Genomic DNA, 23,632 nt, shown 5'->3' with positions numbered 1-23,632 from the left:
CCTCTGTACCTGTGTCACAATTTCCTGTAACTCTCCCTTCCCAAACTCATAAAAGCCCTGCCCCACCTTTGTTCGGGGCTCTCAGCATGGATCCACCACGCTGGTAAGGTCTGTGAGCCCGAGTTTAGGCCCTGGTGAGCCTAAACCCGTAATAAAGCCCTTTGCTTTTGCATGCGTGCCTCGGTCTCCCTGGCGGTTTCTCGTTTTGGGGGACGATAAAGAAATCTTGGGTATTACTCCATCACCCCCATACAGAATACTGTCCATTGTTAATCCGTAAGACAAGACAGTTGACCTCCCAGAGATTGGCTTAGTTAAAGGGGAAAAAAGCAGGCTTCGAATAAGGAAGACCAAAACGTTTTATTTGATTAGCTATAACACTCTTAGATCGTCAATTATTTTTTTTACCCTTCCCCAATAAAAATAGTGGATAATACAAAAATGTAGAGAAAAAGCAGGAAAAAGTACTTACGTCCCATCACTTAAAGAAAACAACCGTTTAAAATGTGCCATGTTTTATAGGTAATTTGAGATCATACTAAGATGAGACTTTGATAACATTTTATTTAAAAGTTTTAGCATAAGCATTTTCTTATGGCATTAAAACTTTTTTTTAATTTTAGAGAGGGAATTTTTAAAAAATATTTTTAATGTTTATTATTGAGAAACATAGAGCATGAGCAGGGGAGGGGCAGAGGGAGAGAGGGAGACACAGAATCCGAAGCAGGCTCCAGGCTCTGAGCTGTCAGCACAGAGCCTGATGTGGGGCTCAAACTCACAAGCCGTGAGATCATGACCTGGGCTGAAGTCATACGCTTAACCGACTGAGTCACCCAGGCCCCCCAAGAGAGGGAATCTTAAGCAGGCTCTACGCTCAGTGTGGAGCCGCATGCAGGCCTCAATCCCATGGCCCTAGATCATGACCTCAGCCGAAATCAAGAGTCAGACACTTGGGGCACCTGGGTGGCTCAGTCGGTTAAGCGTCCAGCTTCAGCTCAGGTCATGATCTCACGATTTGTGGGTTCAAGCCTCGTGTCAGGCTCTGTGCTGACAGCTAGCTCAGAGCCTGGAGCCTGCTTCAGATTCTGTGTCTCCCTCTCTCTCTGACCCTTCCCTGCTCACACTGTCTCTCTGTCTCTCAAAAATAAATAAAAGACATAACAAAAAATTTTTAATTAAAAAAAAAGTGAGACACTCAGCTGACTGAGCACCCAGACACCTCAAAACATCATTTTTAAGTGGTTGTATTATATTCCCAACATTCCATCATATGGATATACTAGAAGTTATTTAAACTTTCTCTGGAAGCTTTAGGCTGCAGTGAGGACCTCTATATCATAAACATTGCTACAACAACAACTTTATACATACCTCTTTTTTCTATAAAGATTTTTTTAAAGTTTATTTGTTTATTTTGAGGGAGAGAGAAGGAGCAGGGGAGGGATGGAGCGGGGGTGGGGAGGGTGGGGAAGGGTGAGAGAAACCCAAGCAGGCTCTGCTCTATCAGCACAGAGCCCGAGGGTGGGGGTGGGCTCAAACTCACGAACCGCGAGATCATCAGCTGAGCCTAAATCAGAAGCCACTTAATCAACTGAGCCACCCAAGTGTCCTTGTCCATGTCTCTTTCTTAAGTTATTGTTGATGAAATGGGTGGATACAGGCCTTTTAGAAAAGGGACCAAAACAGCACAAAGTAGTATTTAGATGTTGCCTTGACATGCTGGATGATTTAGACCTCAAGGACCCTGTTAGGTGAGCCACCCCAGTGGAGCAAGCAGAGAAATGCAAAGGAGATTGTTGGAGTCACCGAACCCTATGCTGCAGAAAGGCAGGTATCTGGGCATCCTCGGAAGACTGAAGGGTCAGTGCTGCCCTCCCTCTTCCCCTCTGTTTCGTGGCAACAGGCTGGAATAAGGACTGGATCAGGGCGGGCGGCCTCCTGTGGGGTGGGAGTGGGCATTCTGGCTTCTCAAATCATTTAGATAGGACACTACTAGCAGAAAATGGGTGAAAATTCACTGCACCCTTATCATACTCATAGGTACAAACTGAAGAAACCTAAATCTGTCACCAGTTGGAGCTAGCCACCATGGTGAGAGTACAAGGCTTTGTTTTTCTAAATACTCGGGTATTTAGCTTTGGCATTTGGGCTTTCTACTACCTATAAGTAGTGGAATCAGGCTAGTTAGAAAAAACAGGATAAAAAAGATAATAGAATTTTCTGGTTGTATCTGCATGAAGGGTAGATATAGATGCTTTTTAAAAAACTATACTCAGTACTTCTACGTGGATGGGAAGCATTGCAAATTCAAGAACAAAGGACTGAAGTGGACAGCAAGGGCATGCTGTAGTGTTCCTACCTACCATCTGGGACGGGGTCACACTCCCAAGTTTGTCCATGGACTTATGAGTTGTGCTCCTAAGTTTAAATGCTCATTTAAACCGAAGATTAAGACTTTAGGGCCCAGGTGTCCAGCATCGAAGTGGTTAAGTCAGGTATCAGGATCTGTTAGGCATGTGAACACTTTTTTTCAAAAGACCAATAAGTGAATTTCAACCTTGACACAAAGCATATTTTGTTTGGTACAGTAACTGAAGATGGAAGGCGTGCTGCTAATGTTTAGCATGTGGGACATTTACAAGTGAATAAAACAAAACCCATCATGTTTTTGGAAACAGAATTAGTAGGGAAACAAAGGAGTTCTGGTTTTAACTGACAGGTTTTGTGGTTTGTTTTGTTTTTGTGATAGCTTGGTGTGTGTGTGTGTGTGTGTGTGTGTGTGTGTGTGTGTGTTTAATACAAACCAATTGCCTTGAAAGTAAAAGTAAATCAAGGTTTGACTTCTGTGTTATTTAATTACATGTGCTTTAGCTTTTAAAAAATGTTTTAAATGTTTATTTTTGAGAGAGAGAGAGACAGACAGACAGAGTGCGAGTAGGGGAGGAGCAGAGAAAGAGGGAAACACAGACTCCGAAGCAGGCTCCAGGCTTTGAGCTGTCAGCACAGAGCCCAATATGGGGCTCGAACCCACAAACTGCGAGATCATGACCTGAGCTGAAGTCGATGCTTAACCGACCGAGCCACTCTGGCACCCCACCTGTGCTCTAGCTTTAATAAGTCAGCCAGTATTCACCTTGGGATGGCATTATTCTGAATCAGATACAGAAACTGTTCAGTGTACCCAACGTGGTGCGTGGAATTTCTAAGAAGAGCTTTCCTCTAGGTCATGCAGCTGTCAAGCTTGGTATCTCATTACTTAATTCGTGCCATCTCTTAGAGGCTTAGAGTTGGCTAATCATACGTATGTGCGTGTATGTGTGTGTGTTTGTATTCTGTATTCTCCTTGGGAATATATTTGAAAGGACCTTGTGATTCGGAGGGATGAGGTAATGTTATTTTTAGAGGCAGTTACATCAAAATAATGATCTGGACCTCTAACAGATTTCTCTATGGTTTGGAAAGAGGACGGAAAAAATCATGATGGTGGTGAGCACTTACAGTAGTCGGTTGGAGTAGAGTAACTGTTACTGAGCAACAGCTACGTGCATATTATTCTGTGCGTGTTTTTATGAAAGCATGCACATCACCAACCCCACTGTCTCTTGGGAAAGAGAGGCCCAGAGAAGTGAGGTATCCTGCCCCAAAATCTGTATTCAGTGAATGATCCCTCCAAAATTCAGACCCAAGCCTAAGTCCATTGCCAGCTAGCTGCCTCTCCGTTCTGATAAATTTATTATCTTTGTTGGGAAAACAAAGTGCGTTCTGTAAAACTTTAAGAAGACATAAGTGTATGCAATCTGTACTCCTTTGGCAAAAAGCTCATCTGTGTGCCTGTGGAAGGAACAGTGGCCAACACTATGGAGGACTTCCTCTGTGCAGACTTAGGCTAACCACTTTATATGGGTTATTTCAGCAAATACTCCCAGGATCCTGTGAGTGGGTACTGCTATAGTTTGAACATTTGTGTCTTCCCAAAACTCATATATTGATATTCTACCAGATAATGTCATGATCTTCCCTCTGCAGGTGACAAAACTGAAGAACAGCACAAGGGTTCGGGGCAAAACTGTCTGAGTTCAGATCTTGCCTCTGCTAGGCTAGACTCGGGAAGTGTGGGTAATGTTCTGTAGTGGAAACAGCTTTGGAACCACTAGACCTGAATTCAGAGCCTCCTTGCACCATCCCTAACAGTGTCACCTTAAGGCGAGGTCCTTAATTTCCAGGAGTACTTCTCGAATAGAGATAACCGTGCCCATCTTATTAGTTGTGAGGACCAAATGTGGAAAATGTAGATAAGTTGTAAAATAGAATGACTAGACCCTGATATGTGCACAGTAAAAGATATTTTACTTGCTAACACGAGTCACCATTAATAAAGGACATTTAATATTAATATTGTTGCTGTTACTTATTCACAGAGGCTTTCAAAACTTTGTGAAATCTCGGGATTTCCATCTTGCTTCCACTGAGACTGGGCTTCATTCAGGGTATCTTCCAATATCACATCTTGAATGAAAGCACTCCTAAGTCTGACGTTTCTGGAAGCAGGACATGTGACTGGTGTCACAATTCTTGACCTCATTATCACTTTCATAAATTGCCCCATTGCAACCCCTGAGTACAGCCTGCCCTGTCTGAGGGTGATTTTGGCAACTTGTTGACTAAGAAGACTGTCATTTACTTTACTGTTAATCTAGGGTCAGGACATAGTTCTTTTTTTTTTTTTTAATGTTTATTTTTGAGAGAGAGAGAGAGAGAGAGAGAGATACAGAGTGAGAGTGGGGGAGGGGCAGGACAGGGGGAGACACAGAATCTGAAGGAGGCTCCAGGCTCTAAGCTGTCAGCACAGAGCCTGATGTGGGGCTTGAACTCACAAACCATGAGATCATGACCTGAGCCGAAGTCGGATGCTTAAGTGACCGAGCCACCCAGGCACCCCAGGACAAAGTGATTTTTAAAAAAGGAAGTTTCTTCCTTTGATCTTTATGGTTTGATACCTCAGACCCTGAGTGAGGCAGATAATGCACGGAAGAGATAAGGATTAGGAAAGCGAGCACTTTTCCTTTCTAAAAGCTGCAAGAATCGAACATGGCTGCAGGTCTCAGAATGGATGCTACTTCTTAAGCCCTTCTTTTTAACCCATAGCCTAGCAAACCTTGTTCTGGCAAATGAGGAGATGGATATTTCTGGGCACTTGTTGCCTTCGAGACCAGCACATGAACCTTCTGGTATGCTTGGCCCTGACTCCATGCTGAATCTGGGCCACTGGGCCTTTAGCTAGCGCCTTGGACAGTCAGCTCCTACTTGGATCTCTGTGAGCTGTGGCCAGCCTGGGCAGTGCCAGTTGCTAGGAATCCTCTGGGGCTCTGGACAAACAATTCCTTTACAGCCTGAGGTTGCAGTCCAGGAGTGAACGAGGCGGGGGTGGATTTGTTTGACTTCCAGCTTGATATGGGTCAGCAGTATCATGAGGCTTCCGGCAAACAGAAGCACCCAATAAATGTCAGCTCTTATGGGTGGTGGTGATAGATGCCCTGCCTCGCCCAAAGTCATACTCCCATAACTTCTCCCTTGACGGTGCAGTGCCTCCAATCTCTCTTCTGCATAACGGCTCCTGAGACATTTAAAGACAGCTATTTTGTCTTGACTTTTCCGTGGAGACCTACCCTCTGAAAATCCAAGACCCACACGCTCACCTACTAGACTTCAGCATCCTTGTGTTTGTGTTGAGTTGCCAAAGCATTAGAGCTTAGATGGGAGAATGGCCCCTTGGGGTTGTCATAAAGGGGGTCAGGCAGATAGTGACCTGGGTGACCTTGAATGCTGAGATTTAATAAGCCTATACGTCCCACAGGAGCTAATCGGGTGTGTTTTATTTTAACCTTTTAAAAATGTTTGTTTATTCATTTGAGAAGGAGGAAGCGCAAGGGAGAGGCAGAGAGAAAGAGGGAAAGAGAGAGGATCCCAAACAGTCCCCATCTGTCAGTGTAGAACCCGACTCGAGACTCAGTCTCACAAACCACGGGATGGTGACCTGAGCCGAAATCAAGAGGCAGATGCTTAACTGACCGAGCCACGCAGGCGCCCTGGGGCTAACCAGTTTTTATTCCTGTGGGCCACACCTTGTGCTAGACTCTGCGTGTGACACTCAGCTTCCTGTGATTCCAAGCTGGAGTGTAGCTTGAGGCTGGTTGCCTGGCTTGATTTTATTCAAATGCTATGGCATTTCCAAGTCACTGAACTCTGTGTGTACAAGTCAGAACCCGAACATAGTTGAGGTTGCCTCTGTGCCCTCTATACTTTCCCAACTGCCAACGTTTGATGAGAAACATCTAAAGACACATTATGTACTTAGGAGAACGAAGGTATTATCAGTTTGGTCAAGGTGATACCACATCTTACCTCTTATGGAAGGTTTTTACTATGAGGAAGTGGCCGAAATGTGATTTATTCTTTGGAGTGACTGCATAATGTATCATCAGCACTTTTAAAGAGTGGTAAGGGGTATCGTGAATAATTATGCCAGGACCACAGGCATACACTGGGATCATCCTAGGCAAACCACAGGTTCCTGTGATGTTGTGGGGCCAGCTCTATGTGCTCGGGGGAGCTGGTTGTGCACATTCCGTCCTAACTCTGCATTCAGTGTCCCGGTGTCGGAAGCTTGAAGTTGGCTACAGTGGGTGTGTTTACACCATGGAAACTGGCAAATGCTGAAAATCAAGGCTTTCTCTTTAGGAAGCCAGTTGCTAAACATTTACAAGTACATGACTGACTAGAATACAGGTCATGGGTCACTCAGAGGAAAGTCCCAGATAGCATCAGTAATACAAGCTGAATTATTAAAGCATTGAGCCAGAGAATGAGAAGAAAAAGATCGACATGTCCTTTGCTAAGTGGATAAGGCCAGAAGGTGAAGAGTTAGACAAAAGAGCTTCATTCTCAGGAAAGAAAGTATTCTACAAATATTTGAGGGCCTGCTATGGTTCAAGGATAGAATTTAGAATCACACTGTTGTCTACTTCTCTTTCTCCCTCCAATGTTCCTACCCCACATACAGCTGGGTTCAGTCCTGGATCACCCAGTAGGTAAAAAAAAATGCAGGTGTTCATGTACCAACAGTGCAGCAGGAGAGCTAAGGAAAGAAGAAAATAATATACATGCGTGTGCCAGAGTACTAATCACAGGAGAATCGTAACTTTAGGCTTCTTCTTTCTACTCATTTTATGATTCACTCCTGTTTTTATTTTGAATGACTTGAGTTGTTTTGAGCTACATGTTCATTACTGGGAAACACCAACAATTTTCCTTTAAATGGGTGTAAATCTGGCTCCAGTGAGCCTTGCACCTTTCTAGAGTGCTCTATAGTTAATTTACTGTTGGGGAAATGGCAGGCTAGGGTTGCCAGAGAGTCTCCATTTCATGTTTCTGGTTAGGGCAGACAGGCTGAAATTTGTTCCTGCTGAAATTTGTCCCGGCTGAAAGGGAAAGGTGGTTGTTTGTTTGTTTCCAGAGGCAGGATCTGTGGGGCAAAAAAAGGGACTTCCCCAGTTCATTCCCATTAGAATTTTACTCCAAAGGTGACTCATTATGCTCCCCTGTGCTCTCACTGTCTTGCATTAAAGAAATCTTTTTCATTGGGAAAATGTCATATATTAAGCCAGGGTGTATATCAAAATAATTGGTCATCACGCCTCGCTCAGCCTATCTGTCCATTCATCTCCTGTCTTATTTTATCTATTACATCCAAACCTCCCCTTTCAAACTGGATGATTTGCAGCAAATCTCATATCTATCAATTCAACGGTAAGTGTTTTTATTTGTGTTTCTAAAAGATAAAAAACTCTTTTTATAAGCATAACTATAAGTTGTTAATTGCTGAAAAAGTTAACAGTGGATCATTTTCAGTTGAAGCTATCTAGTATTTTATGATGCACAATTGAAGTTATAAATTTAGTTATCTAACCGCGGTTAAAATTGTTGCATCCTGTTTGTTGATAGAGAGATGAAAATCTGGTATTGTGTTTCCTGGGAGGATTTCGTTTGGGTTTTTGTTTGTTTGTTTTGCCAGGACCTGCTATTTGTTTATGATTAATCGTTAACCATATCTTCATGGTCTGAGATTTGAAACTTCATTCTCATAATGAAATCATTCTGTGCCAAAAAAGGTGCTTTGGAATCGCCCAGAGTCACTGGACTAGAAGTGACTTGTATCTCCCATGTATTTTCTGTCTTGAGAGGGAGAGCTTGGGAACAGGATTAAACGAATCCCGCCTCTGGGTCACCGGGTGAGAACCGGCAAACCCGCACTCCTTCGGAAGACACGTGGGAAGGAGCACCGGGCTCAGGCTGGAGGTCTGGGGGCGCTGCGTTCAAGGTTGAACCTGAAGTTTACAGGAGGTTCCCAGGAAGGGTATTGCTGAAGCTTGTGAGATCTGCCGTTCCTGGCTCTCTTTAGACCTAAAACCCCGTGTTTCAAATGAACCACAAGAACAAAGAAAAAGATCCTGAATCTCTCTCGTATCACTCTTGTTTGTAAGCATTTTTGAGGATCAAACCACTTAAACATCAGTGGGTTCTTGACTGTATAACTGCCAGGATTGCCTTACTTACTCTTGGCAGTTTTATGAGTTTTCCAGCTGTGTGCAAAACACGATCCAGATGCATTTTATACATCCCTGTCTTCTTTGACAGAATACTGAGTATTGTGATATTTTCTAATAATTTAGGGACATGACTAATATCTGGTTTTAAAGGGTCCACATATTTAATTCAAAATTCTGTAAAATTATTTTTGTCTGTTGAAAAGCCGTAACTAAGAAGCATGTTGAAAACCTAACTAATGTTTGGGTGAGTTCCTTAACTTCTTAGCCTCAGTTCTGTCATCTGTATAATGGGCATAAATAAGAATGCCTACCTCATTGGATTCTGAGAATTAAATGAAACATTGCATGTAAAGCTTCTGGCACACACCCAGCACAGAGTAAGCCCTTAATGTTAGTTGGGATAGTGCTGCTGCTTGATTAACCCATTTTCTGTAGACCTTGGAATAAGCTTTTTCTGAATTCTTTTTTTTTTTTAACGTTGATTGATTTTTGAGAGACAAAGAGAGAGAGCATGAGCAGGGGAGGGGCAGAGAGAAAGGGAGACACAGAATCCGAGGCAGGCTCCAGGCTCTGAGCTGTCAGCACAGAGCCCCACACAGGGCTCAAACTCACGGACCATAACATCATGACCTGAGCTGAAGTCTGACGCTCACCCCACTGAGCCACCCAGGCGCTGTGCCCCGTTTCTTCTGAATTCTTATAAGCAGAGCATTTATTGGTAAATTTATAGCTCTGAAGTCTTTTTTAAAAAATTTTGGCCTGGGCACATATATCCACATAAAATTGCACAAGCTAGTATACCACTTCAGTATACAGGTACCACACTCAATTACACTCTGGGCAAGGCTTTGTTAGGCATATTTGCTTGGCAAATGCTCTCACCCTGGCATAGGCCAGTTATATAGTAACAAGGAAATGAATAGCCTGTCAAATTTAGGGTTTTAGCACTTATTGTAAGGTTAGGTGATTTTTGTCTGATTTTTATATTTATTACAAGCAAGCTGAGGAGCTCTTAGTTATTTTTAGCCTTCAGCTTTTTTGTGAAACACTTTGAGTAAATCTGTGCAAGCTACTGAATCAGTTTTGATTCCAGAAATCTCCGGATTGCAAGAAAAGCTGTTCAGAAAACAGTTAGGATTTGCACCTACTCCCTGTGAGGCAAACTTGTCTCCATATTGTGTAATCCAAACAAAGTACAAAAATAAATTGGATTCTGGAAGTTTATGAGACTGTGACTATTATCCCTAAGTGACAACTGTCCAGTTTTCACATTCATCAAAACAGTGTTGGTCTCAAAGATGGACTTTGCATTAAATGTGTAATATGTTTCATAAAAGAAGCCAATGTAAATAAAATGTTGCTTTTATCTCTTCCTTCTGTGAGTTCCGTAGTTAAAGTGCAATAAAAAAAATTCCAGTGCTAAGGAGCGCCTGGGTGGATCAGTCGGTTAAGCGTCTGACTTCAGCTGAGGTCATGATCTCACGATTTGTGGGTTCAAGCCCCATGTGAGGCTCTGTGCTGACAGCTCAGAGCCTGGAGCCTGCTTCAGATTCTGTGTCTCCCTCTCTCTTCTCCTCTCCTGCTTGTGTTCTCTCTGTATACCAAAAATAAGTAAACATCAAAAAAAGTGTTGTAATTCCAGTGCTAACTTGTTTGAAAATCTTACCTGAATTATAGGGAAGGGCCCTCTGTCCCCAAACTAAATGGCACCAGAGAAATAAAATACATCGAATGCTCAGATTTATATTTTTTAAGTTTTCACCTCTTTTTCCAGTGAGATACTACATCTAGCTGTACCGTCGATAAAAATTTTTACAGTAAAAGAGAACATTTAATACCAATTACAGTGACTGTCACTTCTGGAAACTTGCCAGCAATAAGCCAGAAGGCAGCCGAGAACCTGGAAGGAAGCAAACACGTCTGACCAACTAAAATCAGTGTTGGGAAATAAAATTGGAGATGCTTTTGCATTCTACATTCAGTGTACTTCCTGTGCTCTCTCTGAGTCTGTTTACTCTTACTGAAGGCACCGTTTTAACAGACTTGATTTTCTGGTTTCTCTGCATTTATATATAGCAGGTTTGGGATAGATGTGCTGCAGTAACATAGATAGCAGCAAGAAATTAACAGTATTAGCCTAAAAGCAAGACATAGATAGAATGCTATAATAGAGACAAAAGAATACACAAACCGTAGTAGCCTCACAAGCAAAGAGAGGTTCATGTGGTCCCTAAGGGCATCAGTATATAGTGGGCACAGAAATTGATTCTCATATACCCATTAGTCTTCAGGAAGATCTTAAATTTTCTTGCGCTAATTTTCTTTAAAAACTACGGGAAATCTTTTGAAAGATTTTTTTTCAAAAGCAATTATAATTTGTCATTTCTATTTTAAAAGTTATCTATCAAATGAAGGGATTAAGCCCGAGCTTTACAGATGCATAAAATCTGCTTGATTAAGATATAATTCACATGGAATTCACCCACTGAAAGTGTACAGTTAGGTGGGGCTTAGTGTATCCACAGAGTGCAACCATCACCACAATCAAGTTCAGCATACTCCATCCCCCCTCAACAAAACTTTTTAGCAGTCACTCTTTGTTTTTTGCCCCCACAAATCCTGACACCAGGAAACCACTAATATTTCTGTCTCTATAGATTTACCTAGTGTGGACTGTTCATATATTGGAATCATACAATATGTGTTTTTTTGTGATTGGTTCCTTTCATGCAGCATAGTGTTTTCAGGGTTCGTCTATGTCTCTCTGTATATGAGCATTTAGTTCCTTCTTATTGCCATATACTATTTCATCACATGGAGACAGCACGGGTTATTAATCCATTCATCAGCTGATGGACATTTGGGTTGTTTCCACTTCTTCGCTATTACTCATAATGCTGCTATGACCATTTACGTACAACTTTTTTGTGGACAGGTTTTCATTTCTCTTGGGTATGTACCTGAGAATGGGCTTGCTAGATCACATACAAACTTAAAACCTCTTGCAGGGAGAGAGAGAGAGAGAGAGAGAGAGAGAGAGACTGGCATGTGTCTGCAGAGTCAAAACTATGGAAATCTTCTTCCAGGGACTGTATTTCTGATGATGAAGGTGACTAAAGGTGAGGATGACATGGAAAGTTGATACTCACCTTCGGTTCCCTCTAGATTGAGCAGGACAGACAGCTGCTTGGTGAGAAATAGGGACAATGATCTTAACGTCTGTAATTGTATTTCTATCCCCCCTCCTCCTGCTTCCTCGGCCTAACAAGATGGTTGCAGAATGGGAAACGGTTTTCATCTGCCTATTATTTCTCCTCCTTATGACCCAGGACAGAAATCCAGGGCTTGACAGTGGGGGTGACAGGTACAAAATGAGCCCGGTGGTCACTAGAGTGACAGCTTCTTCTGCTCTGATTTTTCTCTCATAAGGGTGGCAGGGAGAGGCTCTAGGACCTTGGGAAAGAAACTGCACCTCACTGAGCTGCTCAGCGGCTTGAAGGAGAGACTCAAGGAAAAGGTTTTTTAACCTCATGGGTTTGACATTTTGGGTCCCCTCATCTCCAGCCTCATCTTGCCCCTGTTTACTCCTGGCCCAGGTCCAAGCTAAGACAAGCTAAGAATACATTTATGGATGACACCAGAATGGTGCCCTGCAAAAGCTTTTTTTTTTTTTTTTAACCCTTTCAATCTTAACCTAAAAAAACGTAACGTAGCTGCTTTCATGTTGGTGTTTCTGTTTGTTCTGATTTCATGTGGTTGTCTGTGTCAAGGTCAGCCACATGGGTTGCAAATGAAAGAACATCTGCCTGCCTGACCTAAATACACCAGTACCGTTGCCTGAGCTGACTTCTTTATGGAGAAATGCATGGTTACCTTAAAAACGGGAGTCACTGGGAGAGAGGAGGCCATTGCCAAACCTAATCATATGTGGAACGTTTCTAAACCCGTGGCCAGGGGGTTTCATTGTGGATGGATGATACCTGGAAATTCAAAAGTTGTATTTAAAATTAAATACCATAGCACTCATGTTATAAATTGTCCGTAAATAGTTTCATTAACAAGCAGCTGTGTTCAGGTCCTTTGTTTTAGGAATGGGAATGTCTGCCGGGTTCCTTACCAGGCACCCCCCGCAGGGCCCCTCCTTAGAGCTCTCTCTCAGTTACAAGCAAGACTAGCCCGTTCAAACTGATCTCTCACTTTCAAGTTGTGGTCCAGGTACTTACAGCATTCTTTTTGATTCGACAAGAACAGTAGTTTTGAACTCTACCAGTGAGCATTACGGGCCCCCTCGCTGAAAACATTTTCTCCAGTCCTAGCACATCCCAATCTCCAGGCCACGGCCAGGGGGGTCCACGTTTTGAACAAGTGCCTTAGGCAGGTTTTATAATGAGGCAAATTTGAGAAAGAATGTGGTTGAATATAGCCTGTCATTTTTAAATAAACATAATTTAAAAGGTTAACTTTAAAATTTAGGTGCACTATGGGGCACCTGGCCAGCTCAATCAGTAGAGCATGTGATTTGTAATCTTTGGGTTTTGAGTTTAGGCCCCATACTGGGGAGGAGCCTACTTAAATAAAAATAAAATTTGGTTGCACAAAATACTAAAATTGAAGTGGCTTTAAGGAAATAAAATTGTCAGCAAACTATAGCAGTCCAGTTCAAATTGCAAATGCAAAGCAGACTCTGATCTGGTGTCTTGTCAGTCCTAACCTGTAACTGGGTGTGGAGCAAGATGTAAACAGAGACGGACTCTCATGGACCCCTGACGCTTTGGCCTTTATAGGCTCCTTCCTAAGTTAAAAAAAAATTAAGTTACAATTTTCAACTCTTGTTGGTAGAAAGATGAATGTGTTGATATGTCATATGACATTTTCTTCAACTTGAAAGTTTGTATGTTTTCTTCTCATTTTAAAAGAAACTACAATATTTTCCTTCACGAGTGCCCAAAAGATGGCAGGCCGTAGGCACCGAGCCTACTGTGTGTCACAGACCAGGGGCCTGCACGGCGCACTCGGGGAAATCCGGGTTTTAGTGCTGCTGACTGATGTGATAATACTTCTGCTTGCCTCAGAAGTTCTGGAAGGAATTCTTGCTATTCTTTTTCCCTCTTGCATATGAGAATATGACTGGCCTTTTTTTTTTTTTTTTTTTTAAATCAGCCTTTTTGTTCCCAGCCCACATGCCAGGGAGAAAGTTGAGGGGAATCGGAGGCCCTGTGCCAGTGGAAGGAAGGTTTTTGTCGTACATGGATGAATGACCTTTCCCATGGCGATCCTTTCCTGCAGACATTCCTCTGCCCCCCTAGGTGTGTTTTGAATTGCCAAGTTTAACTTACAGGTGTCGCCCTGACAGCAGTGCAGGTGGGGAAATCGGGACTCGTCCTACCTGGAATTCCCACCTGAGGGATGCCGAGAACCTAACTGGTTAAACAGCTTTGCTCTTGGGGGGGGTCAGGCTTTCCTTGTCCCTGATCGCCTGTGTCGAATGGATTTCAGTATCAGGCATGATATGCGCAGGGCACTGCCTGAACAGGGAAGGGGGGCTGCTGAGATGGGAAATATAGGCCTACTCTTTCCCATGGGCAGGACCACAGGTCTGCCATCAGTGCACTGAAGCAAAAAAAAGCCTCTTTTTTCTTACTTATTTTTTAAATGTTTTTTTATTTATTTCTGAGAGACAGACATCATGAGCAGGGGAGGGTCAGAGAGAGGGGGAGGTACGGAATCCAAAGCAGGCTCCAGGCTCTGAGCTAGCTGTCAGCACAGAGCCCGACTCGGGGCTCGAACCCACGAACTGTGAGATCATGACCTGAGCCGAAGCCGGACGCCCAACCGACTGAGCCACCCAGGTGCCCCCAGCCTCTTTTTTTTTCTTTTTTCTTTTTGCATGGTTACAGAGAAGTGTTTGAGGATTCTAAAGTAACTCTGATTATTATGATTAAATGTATTATTGTAAGTAATTGAAAAGTCTCATCAGAAAAGCCAGAAGAAGAAAAAAATCCACCCTAATCCATGACCCAGAGATAACAACAGTTAATATTTCAGCCTGAAGTTTCTAGTCTTGTTTTCTGTGCACAAAGAGCTGTTTAATTTTTATCCAAAACAGTCACCATACACGTGTCCCGGTTAATCACCTGCCCTTTCACCTAACAACGTATAATGTGCATTCTCCTCTCATCCTTACATGCCGTCCTACAAAATGGTGGCCCTTTTGTTTCCCTCTGTGTGGATGGATAATCATTTATTTAATTTACCTGACCAACTCTGTATATTTGGACAATAATTAATTTTCTAGTTATCTGTGGTAAAAGTTCAATGATGTTAAAATTTTTTTTTAATTTATTTTTGAGAGAGAGAGATATACAGAATGGGAGAGAGGAAGAGAGAGGAGACACAGACTCTGAAGCAGACTCCAGGCTATAAGCTGTCAGCACAGAGTCCAGTGTGGGGCTCAAACTCACAAACTGTGAGATCATGACCTGAGCCAAAGTCAGATGCTTAGCTGACTGAGCCACCCAGGTGCCCCTGAGGGATTTATTTTTAAGATGAATTTTTGAATGTGTGCATTCTTTGGGGTAAGGCGGAATGGATGTATTAAAGAATGTAAGAATCTGGAGCTTTTTAATAGATATTTCCAAAAAGCCCCGTGGAAAGATTGCACTAATTTACATTCCTGTTCATACTCTATGAGTTCTTGTGTCCTTGTACCCACCCTTGCTAACACTGGAGACTGTCGTGTGATTAAACTTCAAACTAAGGGCATCTGGTGTGCATTAATTTGAAAGAAACCGCGACTCAAGTTTCTTTGCATAGAATATTTAATGTTTAGCAGATTGTTCTGTGTACAATAATTACAGGTTCCTTTACAGTGTTCTGGAAACCCTTTTATTAAATTTTAGATTGATCACTTTCTTCAAGGTCCTTAAATAGTTCTTAGGTTTCCAACTCTTATGTTATACGCAGTTAAAAGTGTGTTTTTGGAGGGCTTTGTGTGTGTGTGTTTAGGAGGATGGGATGTAAGAGGTGGACAGAACTTGGTCATCCGTGAGCCACGTCCACCTTACAGCGTCATCAATGGTGCAAGGAAGAACCTTGCCTACTGTCATCCTATCTGTCGGGGCGCTGTCATTGCAAGCGACAAGCCACTCAACTTGGATGAGCCTTGCAAAATGGGAAGCTTGCTGGCTGATAAAACTGAAAATGGGTTCTGAAGCTACTGTGATTGACCTTGGACAATTCCTTGATCTTTTTGAGCCATAATTTTCTTATCTATAAACAGGATGTTGGACTCGACCTAAGGTCCCTTTCACTTCTTAAAGTTAAAGTTAAATGTTTTTATGAATATATTAGCAAAGATTATATTATACTACCGAGTACATTCAGACATGGTGAAGGGAAAGCTAGCCCTCAGAAAACAAATACTTTAAGAAATACAATTCTATTACAGACTTGGATCTAAGTTAACGAAGTTTTTGTTTGTTAACATGGAGAGGTCCTTAAGCAACTTCAACATAGTGTTCATGTAGTGTCAATATCAGTGCCTTTTAAGTCCTTTTTTTTTTAAGTCTAATTACACAATCCTTATGTATCTTGTCTACCCATTGGTTGTTCAACAAATCTATTCACAAACAGTGGGAAAAGAAATTCAGTTCTCCTACTCACAATTATTCCAACAAATTCCTATTCAAATTAATTCAACAAGCTTGGTGGAACCTTGAGAGATGTGGTACAATGTGCAGGACAGCCACTGGTTGTTAAGCCAAACCTGTGCCCAGAAGAGCTAATCTCGCATCCAAGAGGAAATATCGGTGTTGGTGAACTTTGCCTCACCAGGAACACCTTAAAGCTCTGGCTGGTTGTTTAAGAGGAGGTGGATTTTCTAGTATCAGGCTTCTTTAAGCCCTTTAAAATTATTTCTCTGGGGGCGCCTGGGTGGCTCAGTCGGTTGGGCCTCCGACTTCAGCTCAGGTCAGATCTCACACTCGTGGGTTCGAGCCCCGCGTCGGGCTCTGTGCTGACAGCCAGCTCAGAGCCTGGAGCCTGCTTCAGATTCTGTGCCTCCTTCTCTCTCTGCCCCTCCCCCTCTCATGCTCTGTCTCTCTCTGTATCAAAAGTAAATAAAACATTAAAAAAATTTTTTTTTAATTATTTCTCTGACCTTTTCTGCATTATGGTTGTTGGGGTTTTTTTGTTTTGTTTTGTTTTGTTTTTTTGTTGGGGGGGTGTCTTTGCTCATTGATGCTATTTGGTCACGTATAAGGACACTGTTTAACCCCCGAAATTTACTACAGGAAGCATAGATGCCTCTCAGAAACTATTCTAGCATTCCAAAAAGGTCTCTAAGCAACAAGCTTTGTTTTAAAGCCTTTGACTGCCAATACAACTTTTAAATATTTTCACTACAGTGTTTGGAATACAGATTCATTTCACTGTTTTAAATTACTACCAGATTGCCAATCTTGGTTTGTGTTTGGAGAAAGTTTTAGACAGAGATAAATACAACGGGACCTCCATACCTTCTCATTCACACTCAGCTGCCACATGTTTATAGTGGCAGTCCCTGGATCTGGTTCTGCAGGAGCGGGATGGTTGGCTGGGGGGGGATATACCCAGCCGGATTTTGATGTAGGGTATATTAGTAGGATCCACAAATCATCCTGCCTAATGACCCTAAATCCCAGTGCCTTAAAACAACAAAGGTTTATTTCTTGTTCACACTCTAAGCCACACTCTAAGGCTCCATTCTAATTCCGTCCTCACTCTGATCCCTCATGATCTTGGATCTTGCTGGTCATGGTAACAGAGAACGAGTTCTGAAAGGTCTCATCCCAGCCATAAGTACTCTTGCCTGGAAGTGACTCACAGCATGTCCATGCACAAGCACTGACTAGATCAGGCACATTGCCCAGCTCAATTATAAAATATCCAGGGGCTGTAGTCTGACCCCATGACCTAGAAGAAGGAGAACCGGAAATATTTGGCCAGCAGCACTAGTGACTACCACAACAAACTTTTCTGATTACCAGATATTTGACTTGCTTTCCCAACTGCTGGTGAAGTACAGTCAGTCATTCGTACCTCAGAGCAGACAACCCTGAAGCCTCCCTAGTCATAGCATCTGTATGAGGTACAGTGGGATCTAAATGAGGGGGTGATACAAAGCTGTTTGACTGCAACTCTGGGGGGAGGGTCCTTTGAACTACAGACTAATGAGCTAAAAGAGGCCGGTTACCTGCTGCGCTCCCTCCCCCACGCTGTATATTAGTTTGTATCGGTGAAACAAAGATTGGAAAACTCAATATACACTCTTGTTCAGAAAGGGGGTGAATGAGAGACATCCATTCATTGGTCCTCAGTCATTCTAAAATGCTGAAGCAATTCTGAAATCCATCTGGGTGACCTGTATGGAGAGGGTGTTTCTTTAGGGTCTTGATTGTTCTCTTGGGAAGGGGCTCCCCAGTCCATTGCTTCAGGCCTTGGGTTTTTCCAATAACCTCCTTGATCACAACCAAAGACTGAAGCATATGCCCTCCCACAGGAGTGGAGCTGCTCTCCCAGCTGACTTGAGGGGGTGGAGGCGCCCAGGCATTCTTGGCCACACAACTCTTTTCAAAAGGAAATCAGTTTCCTGTCTATTTAGCTCTAGCTTATTTCCATATGCCAAGCCCTCAGTCCGCATACTTCTGTTCCCTGGATGCCTTTGTGGTTTTGCTCCCAACCTTTCTTTATTGACTTAATTGATGATACTTTGAGCCTGTCAGCCTTGGCTTGGGAAGCCACACCTTGTCCTCTTTCTCCCTGAGGTCTTCTAATTGAAAAAATTAACTAAGGAGCCCTGACCTCCACTGCGTCTTTATTTGGAGACTTTTGTAACCCTTTCAGCGTGTTAAGATTGAGTCAGATAGCCCTTCTTTTTCTTTGAACCTCACTCCGAAGCTAAGTGCTAATTGGCCTCTTGCATGCAAAGACTTTCTCATCTCATTGTTTATCTATTGGGAAAGAGAAGCAGCTGCCTTTTCCTACCCTGCAAGTCTGATTTAATAGACTCTATTCTCTTTTCTTTTGGTTTGTAAACCAGTCAATTACTTTCTAGGCATCTCTCTCTCTCTCTCTCCACGCCCCCCCTTTTTTTGTGGGGGGTTACACCTTTTAAAATGCAGCCAATAGAGACAGTTGTAACCAACACAGGCTACTAACATTTGACTTTCAGCCTCTTCCACAATATGTACTAATTCTTTAGGTATATTATCTACCTTTCAAGCTATCATGCATAATGGTTTTACCAAATACCTTGCTAGCCTCCAAAATCCGTTTCCTCACTGCCCACTTCCTGGCAGACATTCTGCACCTGGAACCGCCATCACTTCTGGCAAACGCAGACGAGACTCTTATCAGGGGTCGAGCTGACTTTATCAAAACATTTGGATATTCTGGATTAAAGAACATGTGAATCATGGGTGACAGTACATTGGGTGTTCTTCCTTCCCTTTGTCTTTTATCTGCATCCACATCTTGTGGTTGGGAAGTGTAAATTTTAGGTAGACCTTGGTATCAGGAAGATGAATAAAACTGCATTCAAAATCTGACAGCTCCTATAAAAGCATTAAAATGTGATTAGAAGAGAATTTATGTTTTCATGAAGATAAGAAATGAACACAGGTATGGGATACCTGGGTGGCTCAGTTGGTTGAGTGTCTGATTTCGACTCCAGTCATAATCTCACGGTTTGTGAGTTCAAGCCCTGCGTCAGGGTTACTGCTGTCAGCGCGAAGCCCACTTCAGATACTCTGTCTCCCTCTCTCCCTGCCCTTTCCCCGCTCTCTCTCTCTGACTCTCTCTCTCCCTTAAAAGTGAATAAACATAAAAAAAAAAAACCCAAATGAACATAGGTAAGTGAAAGCAGTTTCTCTTGCCACTTAAATTAGTACAGCATTCTGATCTTTATTCCCTTTTACCTCAAGCAAAACTGCTGATAGAACATTTAACAGAATTTTCAGAGCTCTACACTTTTTTCCACCATTTTGTTGAGTGGCCAAGAAAAGCTTTGAAATGAGCTGGAGGTGAAGGAGGAAAGCGACAGCAGGATTCTGAGTTATTTAAATGTTTAGGTCCCCTGTCGCATTTTTTAAAAAGTGAGACCCCTTTGCGGTTGACTGTCCCTAGCAGCATCCACCAAACACCATGGAGGGACCCTTCATTGCAGAGGGGCTGGGGGCAGCTGTGGCTGCATGGGTCCTGGGTTTCTACTACAGAGCTAGATTATTTTCTGGGGTTCACACAGCGGTTCTGTCTATCCTGTGCTAGGAGTTCTCCTATTTTTCATTGTCACTGAATTCTTCTTATTTTTTCACTTCTGCATGTTCCGAAAGGTGTGAGTGTAGAATTTTCTCCATTCCCTCCCCCAGTCTCTAGCCTGCTCATCTCTGCCACCTCCTAAAGATATTTACAACCTGGAGGGACAGATAACCGTCTGTATCTTTCAGCATAAAATAACCATATAATCATAAACCTACTGGTCTCCCTTCCACCTGCCTTCCTTCTTTCCTGCCTTCCTTCCCTCCCTTTTTTTTCTCTGAACTAAATGGGGTAAATACATTATTTATACTTCTGGGTATCATTTACTTTTCTCATTGACAGAAGTTTTGGACTGTCTCTCCAGGCAGCTGGTATAGATCTCATTCTTTTTAATGACTGGCCAGTAGTTCATGGTTTGGAAAGACTACACTCTGCAAAACAGTTTTCCTGTCACAGGGCATGCAGTATTTTTTCTGTTTTGTTTTGTTTTTTAATTTGGCCACAGTAAATAAAGGGTGCTGCAAGAACATTCTTATACCTATCTTGAAATGCTGCTGCTTTTTAAATATGGTCCAGGAGTAGGATTAGCTGGGTTAAAAATGTGTGCTTTTCATGTTATTTATTTAAATTTTATTTTTTTTCAATGTTTTATTTATTTTTGATACAGAGAGAGACAGAGCATGAGAGGGGGAGGGGCAGAGAGAGGAGACACAGAACCAGAAGCAGGCTCCAGGCTCTGAGCTAGCTGTCAGCACAGAGCCCGACGCGGGGCTCGAACCCACGAGTGTGAGATCTGACCTGAGCCTAAGTCGGAGGCTTAAACGACTGAGCCACCCAGGCGCCTCTGTACTTTTCATTTTAATAGATGTTGCCAGAATTTTCCAAATAAGGAGCTTAGCAAGGTTCCAGAATACCCTTCCCCCATCCTGTCCAATGGGAGGTGTCTTTCCTACTGTGAGAAGAAAGGATTAGACCTACAGCACTGATTGCATAGCTCAGGCACCTGGTGACATGCTTGGCACGCTGTTAAGTATTTCAGTGAAGATTAAAACTAGGGCTCTGGTCAGCCCACATGATTGGGGTGGTTCGACTTTATTATACTTCTGAAAGAATCCTTAGGAAGTTTGTAGTAGAGGGAGAAGTGGAGACCATTGTACTGCAACCCAGTCCTTGCATGGATGAGCAAATGGAGGTCTAGATGGGTGGAGGGAGTGACAGTGAGCAGGTCCCTGGTTCCCGTGTATGGGAAGCAGTTGGGAATCCTGATTTGAGGCTTTCCCTTTTACCTATACTGTGGGCCGTGCTGAGTTTTAGAGAACGGAGCAAGAAACATCATCTGTGAGTTGACTTGACTAATGGGGACGAAGTGTTACTGGTCTCTTATGATCTGCTCGGACCAGCAAGCTTCCCAACCCGCCCTGGGTTTGCTTTGCAAACTTCTGCAATTATAACAGCACTTGGTCTCGTTACCTTGGTCTTGTCAGTGGAATCTGCTGCTCTGAATCTTTTGGCGAGTTTGGGATTTTAGTTTTCATACCGCTGATGGTGAGTGCTTCAAGTGTGGGGCAGCCGGCTCAGATTACAGCTAACATGACAGCAGTGAAGTGGGGGAGAGACCATCCCATCGCAGGCACAGGACTGGCTCCCTGCTGTGTTCCTCTCCTTCCACCCGCCCCAACCTACTGAGGTAAAGGGCTAAGTAGGAGGGCAGCCCAGAAAAAAGAACTTCTGTAGGTCTCACTTATGCTCCTGGGAAGGCGACCTCTGGGTGTGGCAAGCACAACCTGACCAGGGCTCATAATGGATGTTCTCTAGGGCTGAATAAAACAAACTTATTGAAAGAAGGCATTGTAGCTCCCTGTATCTTTTTTTTTTTTTTTAGTTTATTTATTTATTTTAAGAGAGACAGAGACATTGCCACTAGAGGAGGGGCAGAGACAGAAGGAGAGAGAATCCTAAGCAGTGCGCTGCACTGTCAGCACAGAGCCTGATGTGGGGCTCGGACTCACAAACCATGGGTTCAGGACCTGAGCAGAATCCAAGGATCAATCACTCAACCAATTGAACCACCCCAGACTCCCCAACTCCCTGTATCTTTACATTTTTTTAAAAGAGAGAGACAGCATGAGTGCGGGGAGGGGCAGAGAGAGAGGGAGACACAGAATCCAAAGCAGGCTCCAGGCTCTGAGCTGTCAGCACAGAGCCTGACGTGAGGTTCACCTCATGAACCGCGAGATTATGACCTGAGCTGATGTCAGACACTTAATTAACCCACTGAGCCACCCAAGCCTCCCTCCCTGTATCTTTAAACTCAGTTTTCATATTACAGTTTCAGATTTAGTCCATGGAGTCTGCTGACAGAAATGAAAAGGGAGACCCCAGATTTTGGAATCTCATTGGGTTTGCTCTGTGTTCATTGCAGACCATGTGACAGCACAGTGTTAATGAGCTACTTTTTAGAGTTCTGCCCCCATAGATAGGGTCCTCGTCTCTCATAGCCTACTTTCTCTCCCTTTCTCCTTCCCATCTACTCGAGAGATCAAAGCAGCGGAGTCATGTCTTATGAAGCCAGCTCATGGAGGCAAAAATTGAATGCTGTGTAACTGCAAAGTGACCTAGGTGTGCCATGTGGGTTAAAGATCATTGTGCCTCGGGTACACCTAGCACAGCCAGTTTTCCCCCTGGCTACGATGGAACAGATCGCAGTCTCTTTGGCTGAGATTCTGCTAAGAGATCATTTGAGAGCCATGATGTATGCAAAAAGAGATTTTTAAGTATTGGAATTGTACTCAGCTTGGGGAGATTCTCAGGCTCTGAGAAGCCCTGGGAGTGGAGACTGGCCTGGGGACTGCAGCGCCTATTTGTCTTCTCAACCTCAGTTCTGAGGCAGACTCGAAATGGAATATGGGCAGAAACATGGGCACCATTTGAATGGTGGATTTGCCCTTGCCAGTCTCTTCTTTTAGGCACATCTAGCTGAATTCAGGTAGCGTGGATATTAAATGCACATTCAGATGTGACACCATTGTATTTTTTCTTGAATGCTCAGAAGTTGAACAGCTCTCCCCATGCATGGAATTCAACGGTACTATCTTTCTGTCCCGTCTAGCCTTCCCATGGTTCGGCATGGACATCGGTGGGACGCTGGTTAAATTGGTCTACTTTGAACCAAAGGATATTACAGCCGAAGAGGAGCAAGAGGAAGTGGAGAACCTGAAGAGCATCCGGAAGTATTTGACTTCTAATACCGCTTATGGGAAAACCGGGATCCGAGATGTCCATCTAGAACTGAAAAACCTGACCATGTGTGGGCGCAAAGGGAACCTGCACTTCATCCGCTTCCCCAGCTGCGCCATGCACAGGTTCATTCAGATGGGCAGCGAGAAGAACTTCTCCAGCCTCCACACCACGCTCTGTGCCACCGGAGGTGGGGCTTTCAAGTTTGAAAAGGACTTCAGAACGGTACGTCAGGTTTGTACTTGATAAACAGCAAAATCACTTGGCTTCTCGAATGGAGGAGCTGGACCCCTAGTCTTGGGACTCTGGATGGGTTTATCTGACCTTTTCTGTGTTTCCGTTCCCTCCTGTACATGAGTAGTTCTTACCTCATAGGATTGTTACAGGAAGGATTCGATGAGACAGTATGTCCCTGGCACTTAGTAATTGCTCATAAATACTAGCTATCATCTCATCTTTGCTACAGTTACTATTGCTAAAGATGAGATGATGTC

At 43.3% G+C, this 23,632-nt stretch overlaps 1 protein-coding gene across 3 annotated transcripts in view; it reads left to right on the top strand.

The window, feature by feature from the left end:
- PANK1 (pantothenate kinase 1) overlaps positions 1–23,632 on the top strand; it is a 52,969-nt gene that overhangs the window by 4,332 nt on the left and 25,005 nt on the right. For 2 of the 3 annotated variants that reach the window (XM_029932195.1, XM_029932197.1), the window contains exon 2: positions 23,011–23,372. In XM_029932195.1, coding sequence (XP_029788055.1) covers positions 23,011–23,372 — 362 coding nt within the window. The remainder of the gene's footprint in view (positions 1–23,010; positions 23,373–23,632) is intronic. The other variant, XM_029932196.1, reaches the window with a different exon arrangement.

Source organism: Suricata suricatta, chromosome 2, assembly GCF_006229205.1.
Source record: "Suricata suricatta isolate VVHF042 chromosome 2, meerkat_22Aug2017_6uvM2_HiC, whole genome shotgun sequence".
Lineage (NCBI taxonomy): Eukaryota > Metazoa > Chordata > Mammalia > Carnivora > Herpestidae > Suricata > Suricata suricatta.
Note: the sequence above shows the minus strand (reverse complement) of the source record. Positions and strands in the feature narration are given on the sequence as shown.